This window comes from Camelus dromedarius, chromosome 27 (genome assembly GCF_036321535.1).
Source record: "Camelus dromedarius isolate mCamDro1 chromosome 27, mCamDro1.pat, whole genome shotgun sequence".
In the NCBI taxonomy this organism is placed as follows: Eukaryota; Metazoa; Chordata; class Mammalia; order Artiodactyla; family Camelidae; genus Camelus; species Camelus dromedarius.
The window spans coordinates 4,828,267-4,841,863 of NC_087462.1; the positions used below are offsets into that span (position 1 = coordinate 4,828,267).

The 13,597-nt window shown below is 54.7% G+C and overlaps 1 protein-coding gene and 1 non-coding gene across 4 annotated transcripts in view; one reads left to right on the top strand and one right to left on the bottom strand.

Moving 5' to 3' along the window:
• Positions 1-13,597, top strand: part of ARHGEF18 (Rho/Rac guanine nucleotide exchange factor 18) — a 79,642-nt gene that overhangs the window by 56,976 nt on the left and 9,069 nt on the right. For all 3 annotated transcript variants that reach the window (XM_064479818.1, XM_064479820.1, XM_064479819.1), the window contains 9 exons: positions 3,410-3,548; positions 4,949-5,061; positions 5,218-5,358; positions 6,709-6,959; positions 7,619-7,744; positions 9,176-9,293; positions 10,183-10,431; positions 11,413-11,489; positions 12,930-13,108. In XM_064479818.1, coding sequence (XP_064335888.1) covers positions 3,410-3,548; positions 4,949-5,061; positions 5,218-5,358; positions 6,709-6,959; positions 7,619-7,744; positions 9,176-9,293; positions 10,183-10,431; positions 11,413-11,489; positions 12,930-13,108 — 1,393 coding nt within the window. The remainder of the gene's footprint in view (positions 1-3,409; positions 3,549-4,948; positions 5,062-5,217; positions 5,359-6,708; positions 6,960-7,618; positions 7,745-9,175; positions 9,294-10,182; positions 10,432-11,412; positions 11,490-12,929; positions 13,109-13,597) is intronic.
• Positions 2,299-2,375, bottom strand: TRNAS-AGA (transfer RNA serine (anticodon AGA)). The gene has a single exon. It is a non-coding gene; the product is annotated as a tRNA-Ser (tRNA).

Here is a 13,597-nt window from a genome sequence, read left to right on the forward strand (position 1 = left end):
TGCAGAGACGTGTGCGGTGAAACCTGTGAGTCGCTCAACACACACACACACCCGCAGCTGAGGCTGAACAGGCCACACCCTGCCTTCCTGCTTCACTTCCTACTGTAAACACGTGTCCTTTTTTGTGGTGTATTTGGTGCCTCATTTTTCACTTTTTGTTTTCGGCTTTTTGTTGGTGATTTGGCTGTTTAAAGGGGCCCCCAGGTAGAGCGCTGAAGTGCTGTCTAGTGTTTCTAAGTGCAAGGAGGCTGCTGTGCACCTTGCAGAGAAAATCTGTGTGTCATAGCAGGCTTCGTTCAGGCACGAATAAATACACAGTGCTGAAAACTGGCCACAGGTTCAATGTTAGTGAATCAACAGTATTAAATAAGACATCCTTCAGTAGAAACACACATAAAACAAGGTTACATGTTGACTGGTTGGCAAAAGTGTAGCCAGAACTCACCAGAACCTACACTTGTATCTCCTGTGGGAGCAGTGGTTCGGTGTTAGCGAATTCAGGGTTCACTGCAACTTTACTGAACGTCACCCCCGCGAATAATGAGAATCGACTGTAACTGTTTATTCTGGAATCGTTCAAGACTTACAGGGAGTTGTAAGAATAGACGGACTTCCTGTGTACCTTTCATTGAGCGTGTCCCCATCATGATAGCTGACAGAACTCTAGTCATCAAAACTAAGACACTGGCAGTGATACGATGTTCTCAATTCAGGGACAGATGGGATCTGGGTTTTCCTAGTTGTTACGTGCACTCTTGTGAGCACCAGTGTGTACAGATCTATGAAATTTTATCCCCGTGTGTTGATTTGAGTAATCAGCACCACAGTCGAGATGCAGAATTGTCCCATCACCCTAAATAAACAATGATTTCTTTTTCTTAAATTGTGGTAAAATATACATAAATGTAAAGTTGACTAGTTTGACCATTTTTAAAGAGTACAGTCCAGTGGCAGTAAGGACATTTGTATTGTTGTGCAGCTGTCCCCACCATCCCTCTCCAGAACTCTTGTCGCTTTCCCCAACTGAAACTGTTCGTGTTAAACAGACTTCTCCATCCCCTCCTCCCCGCCCCTGGGAACTGCCCCATCCTACTTTCTGTCTCTATGAACCTGACTCCTCTAGGGACCTCCTAGAAGTGGAATCTCAAAGTATTTGGCCTTTTGGGTCTGACTTATTCCTCTGAGCACAGTGTCCTCAAGTTTCATCCATGTTGTAGCAAGTGTCAGGATTTCATTCGTTTTTGTGGCTAAGTAAAATCTCATGAAAGTGATTTCTTGGTACCTGTTTTGTGGGAGGCACTGTCCTCCATTCTACTGGGGAGACACACAATGATCTGAACACCTAAGTAAATTGGATCCTGGGTTTGGGGGACCAGCTCATCATTCTTTCAGCTGGAGCTCTATCCCGTGTGCCCTTTTGAGTCCAGTGTTACCTGGTGTCCCTAATCATGACTCTGAGACATGAAAACCTCAGAGTGTCTCCTCAGTCATCAGAGGAAGATTTAATTCCACTTACCGTAGATTTACCATTACCGATCATTTTTAAAGGGTTCTTTGGAACCAGTGATTCTTAGAGAATATTTATGGTGACTTTTTCTTACATGGGCTGTTTGATTAAAGCAGAATCCACCCAACTTCAGGCAAGACCTTGCATCACAGGAACGAATCTATCAGCCAAGCCAGGATGCCAGGCAAGGGGTTCATTTCAGCATTTGTCCCATACTTGTACGTTCAGATCATAATTGCCTGGGTGGAGTTGAATGCGGTGTAGAAATGCCAGGAAATGACTGCCCTGGACCATAGAGGCCTCGATTTGTGATTTTCACCATTGTCAACGGGGGTTGGTGTATGAGCCACAGCCTTGTCACCTGTGTCTACCATGATCATGTTCATTGTTAGCCATTTATGATCATGATGTCAGGATGTCTGATGTCCCTGCCCAGACGGCATCACACCGCTCAGTGGTTGATCTCAATTTACAAGTTTTCTTCATCACTTCTCTCCCGGGAGTTTTCTCTGTGACACATATCTGCCCGCACACTTGCGACCGCCCCACATTTCCACCTGAGTTCAGACTCACTCAGCATGCTGAGTCCCACCCCCCAGAAAAGCTCCTGAGAGAGGCTTTCCTGGAGGGCTGGCCCTGCACCCACAAGGTTCACGGTCTCTGTGCTGCTCAGAACCAGAGTCCCAGCTACTTTAACGTAGAGAAACTGGTGTGTGGGTGCTTTGGGGACCCAGGAATCAGGTCGGGGGGCCACTGAGGGGAGGCAATTATGTTTGTTTATTTATTTATAATGGAGGTACTGGGGATTGAACCCAGGACCTCGTGCACTCTAAGCATGTGCTCTATCTACCACTGAGCTATACCCTCCCCCTGGACAGATTCCTTTCAATGCTGCTATATGTCTTAGAGCTGAGCTTTCAAATGTGATTTTCACCCTGAGAAGAAATTAGCCAAGCGGCTTGTCCCAACTAGGCTTGATTTAAATGGTCGGCTTGTCCAACAGGAGGTGAGAAAAAGCATCCCAATTAATGAGAGCTTGGCTTTCTGAGAGCTGCGTCTCGCCACCAGTGGAGAAGGTATCGGTGGCTACAATGCATCCTGACATCGCAAACTCTTAATCAGCACATGCGTGTGAACAACCCTTCGGAGCCCCTGTCATGTGTTAGGTTGGCTTACAATCACTGTGTAAAATAGGATCAGAGCCTCCCATCTACCTTAGGGGTCAGATTCGATCAGAGCAATTAACCAACAGTGGCGCAGGCAGCTAACATCAGGGACCCCGCACTCTCTGTGTCTCAGAACCATCCTGACAGTCAGCCTTAGATTAATTACAATCACACGCGTGATGTCGGCACGGGCTGCTCCCAGCACAGAGCCCCCTACTCTGTGATCTTCAGACTGGTGAGGGGAATGTGAACCCCTCTCTGCTTTTCACCCACCGCTCAGACTAGAGGAGTTGTTGTATTACTGTTATTTTACCAGAGGAGGAAAATACTTTGCAATTTCCCCCCCAAACGGTCACAGTGAAGACCAATTTCCTGCCCTCCGGACCCGCTGCTTCAGCCAATACAGTAAGAGAAGCAGCTTTACATTTCTAGAAGGATCCCCAGGAGGTATAAAAAGGGCAGAGCCCGGCCTCGCGCCGAGACCCAGCCGTGACCATGGGGAACGCACATTCCAAAAGCGGCGGCAGAGACAGCGCACACCACGGCCGCCCCGACCTCTCGGTCTACGGCTCTTTTCCCAGGAAGTGGAACGAGACCGTCTTCCTAGATAACGAGCTGTTGACCTCCAAGATCCTGTCGGCGCTGCGGCCTCAGTCGGAGCGGGGCCTCCGGCCGGGCCACCTCCACTACCCCGCCCACTTCCTCAGCACCAACTCTGTCTTTGCCTCCGTCGCAGCATCCCTGAAGGAGCACCCAAGGGCCACCCTCTTGTCCGATGGCAGCCCGGGCCTGTCCAGGAATGTCGGCATGACGGTCTCGCAGAAGGGGAGCCCGCAGCCTGCACCCAGCCCGGCGGGTACGGGGCTGAGACTCGGGTAAGCCGCCGGGGGCCGGCGACAGCAGGGGGCAGAAGTGGCGTTCCTCCCCGGGGACCCCCGCGGGCAGCCTCTCCGAAAGGAGACCCTCGGGACCCCCAGCCAGCGGCGAGACTCTCGTTAACACCTGCTCCGGAGGGTCAGTCCTTGTGCTTCTTCACAACTGGTGTGTCTTGCGTGTCCTCGGTCATCCAGAGCCAGTTCGCTTCACGCTCCTGAGGGACGTGGCCAGGGCTCCTTTCTGTCCTCCAGACGATGCTAGAAGTCCGCTGGGGTTGCCGTGGGGTTTGCATTTGTGCCGTAACCCGGTTTTCCTAGGATTTTGAGGTGGTTCCCTTAATACGGCATTCAGCAGCTTGTAGGTAGAAAACCTCATGTGAAAACAAGAGAAAAAAGGAAAGTCATTGCAGTGATCCTTGCATGAGATGGTGGGGAAAGGAGTTGATTTTCTTTTTCTTCTAGGAAAGATTTCCCCTCCATCCCCGACTGGGAGTGGGGCTGTGTCCACCTTATTCTGAAAGAAATCGAGGGGCTCCGGTGGATGCACATAATTAACACACCCTTAGAATATATTTGAACATTAAATTCAAGTTAGTTTTGATGGCAGATACAGAGAACAAACTAGTGGTTACCAGTGGGGAGGGGGGAGGGGTGCAGGACAAGATGGGGTAGGAGATTAAGAGGTACAAACTACTATGTATAGAATCAGTTAGCTGCAAGGATATCCTGCACGACACGGGGAATATATTATAGCCAATAGCCTATAATAACTATAAATAGAATATAACCTTTAAAAATTGTGAATCACTGTGTGGTATACCTGAAGCTTATGTAATCACCTATACCTCAATTTAAAAAAAGAAGTTAGTTTTTATTAACCATTTTTTAATTGAAGTTTAGTCAGTTTACAATGTTGTGTCAGTTTCTGGTGTCCAGCATCATGTTTCAGTCATTCGTGTACATACATACGTGCGTTTTCATACTCTTTTCCATTATAGGTTACTATAAGATATTGGTTATAGTTCCCTGTGCTGTACAGTAGAGACTTGTTGTTTACCTGTTTTATATATAGTAGTCAGTATCTGCAAGTCTCCAACTCCCAGTTTATCCCTTCCCACCCCCTTTGCCCACTGGTAGCCATAAGTTTGTTCTCTATGTCGTGGTGATCCGTTTCTGTTTTGCAAATAAGTTCATTTGTGTCAAAAAGAAGTTCATTTTGATGGGAGAAGTCTTGATGTCACGTTGACAGACAAGTTAAGGCTTACACTTACACCCAGAAAGCTCTCACATCGTATCTAATTGGACTGAGCAACAGCCTGATTGTCTCTGTAGAATGTGTGTGTAGGTCTGTGTGTCGGATTCAGCTTTTGAAAATAATTGGGTTTATGATTTCCGTCTAGACCGGTCACAGGAGAGATGGATGAGTCCGACTCTGTATTTCTGAAACTTAAGCAGGCAGCCGACGACTCCCTATCGCTCACGTCTTCGAATGCTGAGGCTATTTTTATAGAAGGTACAGTCACCCTGGTTCTGTCCCATGTGTCCCATGGCCTTCATTCACCAGGAAGTGCTGGGACCCACATCTGTGGGTGCACGGGACGGGCTGGGGCTGCCCAGTGCCAGCCAGACCCCGGGCCTGTGAGCAGCGGCCTCTTGACCTTCCCCCCAGACCCCTACACTGCCTCACTAAGGAGTGAGATCGAATCAGACGCCCATGAGTTCGAAGCTGAGTCCTGGAGCCTTTCTGTGGACGCAGCGTATGCAAAGAAACAGAAGCGCGAGGTGGTGAAGAGACAGGATGTGCTTTATGGTAAGTGGTCCCGGGCCGCCGCACTGTCCCAGCACTGATTCCTGCCTTTTTCTTCTTCTTTCTCTTCTTGTTTTCCTTTTCACTTCATCTGGGAGCCTGGGCTCCATTGCCAGCCCTCCCTGAGACCGCGTCACCCACTCCACCTGTTCTCCCAGGGCAGCCCTGACTTCCGGGTGGGGTGGAGGTGACCGGGGAGCACTTTGTGAGCGCCGGTCCCCGAGGACGAGGGTGGCCGAATGCCCAGTCCTGACTCAGCCTCACCTTGCTGGTGACCCTGAGGGAGGAGGCTGCCGGGCCCTCCCTGCCGCCCCTGGTGACCACAGACAAGCCCGGGCGTGGCTGGGCTGGGGGTTTGGGAGGAACGTCCCTCTCTCCCGCCTGTGACTGTAGCACCAGGTCCAGGATGGGCGCCCCTTCCCTCTGGCCGTTGGAGAACCTGGCTGAGGGCGGCTGCTGTCATGAGAGAGGACGTTGCAGTCACTGTGGAAACCGCAGCTCCCAGATACCGCCTGTCCCCAGGCCAGGTGCCTCTCTGGATGCCGCACTTGGGTCCCTCCAGGCGCCCCCGCACTGCTCAGCGGTGTCCACTCATCCATGGACACCCGCTTCCTTCCACATTTCACACACTGAGCTCCCTGCCCAGGCCAGAGCTGGTTGGGATATGGGCGGGGAGGAGAGCCCGAGGCCAGGCAGGGGTCCTGCAGGGAGGGCCAGAGGGGACCAGTCCTCTGCTTGCATCCCGGCAGCCCTTGATCACGTTGTCTCCACTGCTGGGTAAACACAGACCGCTCCCAGCCCTGTGGCTGGTGGCCTGGGGCCTGGCTGGTGCTGTTGACTTGTTTCATCTCTGACAGTTTCAAAGGCTTGACTTAAACGACAGAAAAACTCCCATCACAAAGGCTGATCCTTCTTTGCCTTTAACAGTGAATTAAAATCCTCACTTGAGCTCCGTTTTTTCCATCACAGTCTGGGGCTGGTCCCTGACATGCACAAACGTGTGAGTTTCCCATCCTAGGGAGGGGTGTTCATCAAAATAATTTTCTTGCTTAAAACAGCCTGCAAACATCCTCAGCTGACTTTAGACAAGAAACCCCCCTGTGAATTTGAGGTCCCAGTGGACATCCCGGGTCCTCTCTTTCCTGATGTCCCTGAACCCCTTGCTGCCTCCTTGAGGTGGGACCCTGGCAATGCTGGGCCAGGGAGGATGGGAGGCCTGGCCCCTGGGTGGCAAGCCCACCAAGCCAGCCTGGCCCATGACAGGCAGGCAGCACACAGAATGCCATTGCAGGATGAGGGAGGGAAGCCAGGGTGTCCTCCCCATGGGTAAGTCCTACGTCCATGTCCCCACAGAGCTGATGCAGACGGAGGCACACCACGTGCGGACACTCAAGATCATGCTGAAGGTCTACTCCAGGGCCCTGCGGGAGGAGCTGCAGTTCAGCCCCAAGGCCATCGGCCGCCTCTTCCCGGGCGCAGATGACCTGCTCGAGGTGCATGGCCACTTCCTGTCTCGGCTGAAGGAGCGCCGCCAGGAGTCCCTGGAGTCGGGCAGCGACCGGAACTACATCGTCCAGAAAATCGGGGACCTGCTGGTACAGCAGGTGGGCGCGGCCGGGCAGCACAGATGTGCCCCCGGCCTATCGCTTTCCTTCCAATAAAAAAAGAACCAGCTGCCCGAGAGGACGGCAGTCCCGGCCCCTTACAGCCGCGCACGCAGCCCACAGGCTAGGAACGCGGACGCCCAGATAGCAAACACGCTTGTCCAGACACTGCCCGGTGTGGGTTCTGGGCTTTTATTTGTTTGGTTGGCTGGTTTTTATTTTTCGGTCCTGACGGCTGTGTTTTTGGACCAAAGCCATCCGTGGCAGGGGTGTCGACCCCGAGCTGACCTCCGAGTCGACTTCTGTGCCAAGGCCGAGATTGACAGGTGCTCGAAGCGCCCCCAAATCAGCTTGTTAGGATCGATTAGAATAAGACTGCTTTTGCTCTTGAATTTTTCTGACAGTCTTCAGCTTAAATTTATTTGTCCTGCTCAGATTTCAGGAAGTTTTACAGGCACCTGTCACGGATAAAAATTTTCTTCTTTTCCCTCTTTGTCCCTCACGATGGGACAGCCTGTACCAAATCATTTCTCTGTCAGAACGTGAGCTTGAGAAGTCAAGTTAGTCCGCGTTCTGGCAGAGTCAGGAAAGCCAGAGGGACACGTGCCCTGGCCGTCCCCGGGGTTCAGCCCAGTAACATCTCCACCATCTCTCTTCAGTTTTCAGGTGAAAACGGGGAGAGAATGAAAGAAAAATACAGTGTCTTTTGTAGTGGCCACAACGAAGCTGTCAGTCATTACAAGTTGTTGCTGCAGCAAAACAAGAAATTTCAAAACTTGATCAAGGTAAAAAGGAAACAAAATACAGATTAAAAATGCGTTTTCTTCGCGGTGGGTTTTTCCCCCACAGAACTGAAGACTTTGGGAGAGCTTGGGATTATAAACGACTTGTTGTGAAGCTTCAAGTTTCTGTTTCGTTTTCAACCACGAACTCATTCAGAACATGGCAGTGAAGTCTCCGGGAAATCCCAAGGTGTAAACAAATCAAAGCAAAGCAGACCTAGGGCTTTGTTCCTGCCGCTGAGGGTGGCCCCTGAGATGCCCCTCGGTGGATGACCTTCATCCCTCGGGCTGTTGAGGTGACACACATGATTGCAGGGGGCCACACCGCCCTGGGAACTGCCCCTCCAGAGCCACACACTCTGCCTTGGGTGCCACGGCAGATGCAAAACCCACCTCAATCTAAGCCTTTGCCCCTCCCTCACCTCCTCCCCATCTGGTCCCCATGTGTCCCCCGCAGCCCATGGAATGAGCCACACCTGTCTCCTGCCCAGCAGTGTGCAGGTGCTCACAGCCCAGAACCGAGTCAGAGGGTCAGACAAGGCCCCACCTCCCATGTCCCAGGAGGTCCTCCCAAGTCAGGACCCTTGGGCGCTGTCAGCAGCCCCACACAGCCTTACCACCTGTGGCCTTTGCCCCAAGAACTTTACCCTGGAGTGATGTCCAACAGCTGCCGGTCAAGACTTAAGGATGACGGGTTTTTAAACTTCACTCCATTATCCTTGCAGTGGATAGACGTGAGCAGGGGAGCGTCATGTGGGGGCCTGGATTCATCTGGTGATGGGCGGTGGGAGAGGCCACCCGACATCGTGAGCCGGTAGGACCGCGAAGTGGGAGAGGGTCCAAATGAGGCAGAGGGAAATGGAGACAGCCCTCCGTCCCCGGCATCTCACCAGCCCCGGTGACTCCTCTGGTCCTCCTGAGAAGTGGCTCTCTGCGATCGCTGGCACTCCTGACACGCACGGGAGAGCAGTGGGAGCAGAAAAGCAGAATATGTGATGTGCCCCAGAGAGCACAGGAAGCTGCCCTCGGCCCCTGCCAAGGAGTGGCTTCAGTGACCGCATCATGGGCGCTCAGCCAGCGGCGTATGCCAGCAGCCACCAGGGAGCAGGCCCACCCGGTTCTGGAAGGTCCCGACAGCCGTCATCGGGGTTAGGGTCTGCACGCGTGCACGTGTGCGTGCGCGTTAGACAACCCTGTCTTCCTGACAGGTTTTAGAGGGCCCCTCATTTTGCAGCAGGTGAGGCTGCCTTTGCCTTTGTGGCCCTTCTGTGTGCAGTGGGCGGTCCCTGCTTTCAAGTATCTGGTGAAGCGGCAAAGAAAAGGTCCCCGTGAGCCGGAAAAGGAAGGACTCTCGGCCCCAGTATCCAGCCGCTGACTGATTTGGCAGGAGATAGGATGTCAGTACAGCATGGCCTTGTCTTCTCCATTTCGTAGAAAATCGGCAACTTCAGCATCGTGAGGCGGCTCGGCGTGCAGGAGTGCATTCTTCTGGTCACTCAGCGCATAACCAAGTACCCCGTGCTGGTGGAGCGCATTATTCAGAACACGGAAGGTACAGTAGCTCCCCTACTGCCTGGCCCGTCGGGGCTTGGGGGGCAGGGGAGAGTGCGGATCTCTGTCTCCCTGCCCCTGACCTAACAATGGGTGGATAAACGCTCCTCTGTGATCTGTCCCTGGATCTCCAGGTTCAGCTGGACTCAGTGATCACAAACTGAGCTGCCACCTTGCAGAATCCACCATGCTGGGTGCTAGGGTCCCCAGCTCAAGAAAGATGGGGTGCTGGTCTCATTTGCCAGCCCTTTCCCCCAGTCCCTGCACAGGCAGGGCTGGAGCTGTCCTCAGTCAGCACTGGAGAGGGGATGAGGATGGAAGTAGTGTCCTGGCTAAGGTCACTCCTAGGTAAGCCAGGCAGGCCCAAAGGTGACCTCTGTGTCACATGCCTGGAGCCACAGAGGGCAGAGAGGAGGGCCCACAGCTTGGCCAGGGCAGTGCTGACCACACCTTCCTCATCTCCAGGGGATTTGGGCCATGCGAGAATGCGCAAAGATCCCCTGCCACAAAAGCCCATGTCCTTGGCGTGGGAGGAGCCAGCTCTCGGTAATGGCAGGAGGTGGAGGGAGTCTTATGAAGAGCTGGCAGGCACGGGGGGGTCTGCCTGCCAGGGCGTGGCCCTCGGAGCTGTGCAGGGCCGTGCCTGTCACTCGGTTTGCGCCTCAACCTCTATGTTCAGCAGAAGCCTTGTCTTGGTGAAACCCAAATGCAGGGCTGTTGCATTTATTTTGGAGAAGAATTTACATCTTAGGAGATTCAAGCTGGAAGGTGATTCTTGACAAGGTCCTTGGAGCAGTGGCCTCAGGGCACACCTCCTAGACCCCATAGCGTGCCCGCCCCCGCCATGTTAGCACAGACAAGGGACCCGCTAACTCTGCTTTGTGTGGCAGCTGGCTCCGAGGACTACAGAGACCTGACCCAGGCCCTGAACCTCATCAAAGACATCATCTCACAAGTGGACGCTAAGGTCAGCGAGTGTGAGAAAGGCCAGCGCCTCAAGGAGATCGCAGGGAAGATGGACCTGAAGTCCTCCAGCAAACTCAAGAACGGGCTGACCTTCCGCAAGGAGGACATGCTGCAGCGGCAGCTCCACCTGGAGGGCCCGCTGTGCTGGAAGAGCACGTCCGGGCGCTTGAAAGGTAAAGCCCTGCCCCCGGCCACCTCTGGCGGGCGCTGTCTGGAGTTGGCGGGCACCATCTTGGAGTAGCGGGCGCCATCCTGGGTTGGTGGGCGCCATCCCGGGTTGGTGGGCATCACCTTGGAGTCCCAGGTGCCTTCTTGCCTTGATGAGCGCCATTTTGAACTGCTGGTACCGGCTGACACAGAGCCACTGCAGCCTGGCTGCTCCCTGCCTGATGGGAGGTTACATGCTGAGTCCGGATGGATACAGGCAGCCAGAAGTATAGCAAGGACGAGGTAGTCGTACCAACACCCCCATTCTCCAGTGATTAAGATGGTGAGGCGCTCACAGGGAGGGTCACGAGGAAGAGAGCATACTGAATCACTGACTTTCAGACAGAAACCCAAGGCTTCACAACACCCCAAATTTGGCAGAGGCCCCAGGGTTCTAAACAACAGTAATGGGCCCACCTGCTGAAGGTCCCTGGGGTGGGTGGGAGATGCCACCTGGGCTGCCAGCCCCAGTGCCCCCCGCACCCCACTTACCGCTCAGGGTGAGCTCTAAGTGTTACTTTCAAGATCGGTCATGCGGTTCCAGACCAGAGAGCGCTCAGGACTCATCCCTGAGTTTCCTGTCCATTTCATGAGCTTCCAGAAACATCCTGATCTGTCCGTAGGCATCAGGGTCTTTAAAGCTCTTTAGGGGCGTGTTGCAGGTGGCTGAACGACAGAATGTGTGTGTTCTTATTAAGCCTGCAGCCCCCAGGAAGCTCGGGCGGGAAGGGACAAGAGTGTTGCTGCAGCAGGAAGCAGGAGGCGAGCATCCTGTGGCTCAGGTCCCAGGGGACCTGGGAGCAGGAAGAACAGAGGGGTTCCTTCCCGGTCGGGAACTCAGAGTGGGAGAGGGCGGGGCCGAGCCTCCCTGGGCTTCCCGTCCGCCTGGCGGGACCCGCGGGGTCGCGGGGCCGTGTGAGCCGTTTCCTTCTGTGTTTTCCCCGTAGATGTCCTTGCCGTCCTGCTGACTGACGTGCTCTTACTGCTACAAGAAAAGGATCAAAAATACGTCTTTGCTTCTGTGGTACGTGTCCTGCCTCTCCACACAAAAGGCCGCCCGCGGGCGGCGGCTGCCTGGAGGGCGGGGTGTCTGGGAGAGCACAGCCGCAAGCACCCGCCCCCCCACGGGCCAGGAGGTCGCAGGGAGGCAGGAGCAGGGTTAGCCGAGAGGGGGTCCTGTCTAGCGCCCTGCGGAGGCTGCAGGGCTCTGGGCCACCATCCTGTCCAGTTCCGCCTGGCTCTGTGTCTCCGTGGCTCTTCCCCTCCCAAGTGCTGGGGGAGAGCCTCCTGTCTCTCACAGGCCCGCATCCCTTCCAGGAGAGCCCGTCCCTCCTCCCCAGGGATCTAGCTTGTCACTGAGTTTGCTTGTCACGCAAACTCAGGCAGCCACGGCCCTGTGAGTCCACAGCACGCTGGTCCCCGAACACCCTCATCACAGGGGCCAGGCCGGCCATGAGCTCCTTGAGGGCAGCCGACTTGGAGTCGGGCTGGGTTCCATCTGTCCTGCCTGCTCGCCTGGACGCCACCGCCGCCCGGTCCTTCAGACCCCGCTGCAGGGTGGGGTGTGTGTCAGGCACTGCCCCCCAGGAAGGAGCTCAGGGGACCTGTTTGCCTCCAGGTTTACCCAGAGAGGGAGGTGGCCTTTGTCACTAAACTCTAGAATCTTGTACCTTTTCCCAGAAGTGCCCACTGGCTTCTCAAGGAGTTCCCACGAGCTCGGTCAAGCTGTCTTGCCAGCTGTCTGTCACTCCGGAACTCCGCACACCCCGTGTGTGTTGTCTGTTCACTCTCACGGGGGCGATGTGACCGCTGATCCACGGAGTCCCCCTCCCCGCTTCCTCACCTGGTCGTCCCCCTGTGTGTGTCTGTGGCCTGGTCACCTCTTCTCATGAGGACACCAGTCACTTGGACTAGGGCCATCCTAATGACTTCATTTTAACTTAATTACCTCTTTAAGACCCTGTCTCCGGATACCATCATGTTCTGAGGTTAAAACCTCAGTATATGAATGGGGGGCAGGGGCAGACACAAGTCAGCCCATAACAACCAGTTAAAAGCACACATTTCACTGGCCTATCAGAGCATTCCCCTGGTGGAATACACTGCAGGTTGGGAGAGCTGGTGGTTGGCTGCGGGCGTTTGGGGCACAGGGTTGGGAGGAGGGTTTATTTATCATCACAGACTACACACCCGTATATCTTCTGAGTGTTGCACAGTGTGCGTGCGTTACTGATTATAAAACATTTTTTAAGCACATTAAACAGGCACGTCCAAGGGGTATGAGGCAGTCATTGCAATAGTGTCTTTTCCCCAGATGGCAAAATATTTCTGCTTTGAATCGTCCAAGGATAAGCGGGGTGCACAGCCCCCAACCTAGTCCCCTCCTCCTCCAACTCGCAACCCCTGGGCTGTGGGGGTACAGCTGGCACAAGATGACCCCCCGCAACCCGTCCCGCCCCTGCAGGACTCGAAGCGCCCCGTCGTCTCGCTGCAGAAGCTCATCGTGAGGGAAGTGGCCAACGAGGAGAAAGCCATGTTCCTGATCAGCGTGTCCCAGCAAGGGCCCGAGATGTATGAGATTCACACCGGCTCCAGGGAGGAGAGGAACACCTGGATGGGCCACATCCGAAGGGCTGTGGAGAGGTGAGGGGCCCGCGTGTGCCTCCCTCCACTTCCAGCTTTTCCCTTGGCCTTGACTGCTGGCTCGTCGGCTGTGCCCTTGGAGCACCTGTGAGGGTTCAAGGGGCCGCAGGCAGCCAGGAGACCCCTCTGCTTTCCGCCCCCTCCTGCCCCCTCAGTGCTCTGCCCATCCCCTTGTCTGAAAGGGATAGGTGGTGCCATTCCGGCTCCTTCTGACAACGGCTAAAAAGGCCCTATGTCCCTGGCCTGGGGTCGTGGGCCGGCAGTGCCGACCTTCTGCACTGGTGGGCTGGTCTTCCTTGCCGGGCCAGGACCCCTCTGGACCCCGGCCCTGTGCCTCTGGGATGCCTGACTCCCGGCCTGCTGACAGACGTCCAGCCAGCCTGCTGCTCCCTCTGTTTATGCTAGAAACTTCCCAAAGCCTTAGTCTGCTCAGAGCTCACTGGATGCTCAACTCCAGCTCTGCTGGGCTTGCAGCCTCCCGTACCCGGG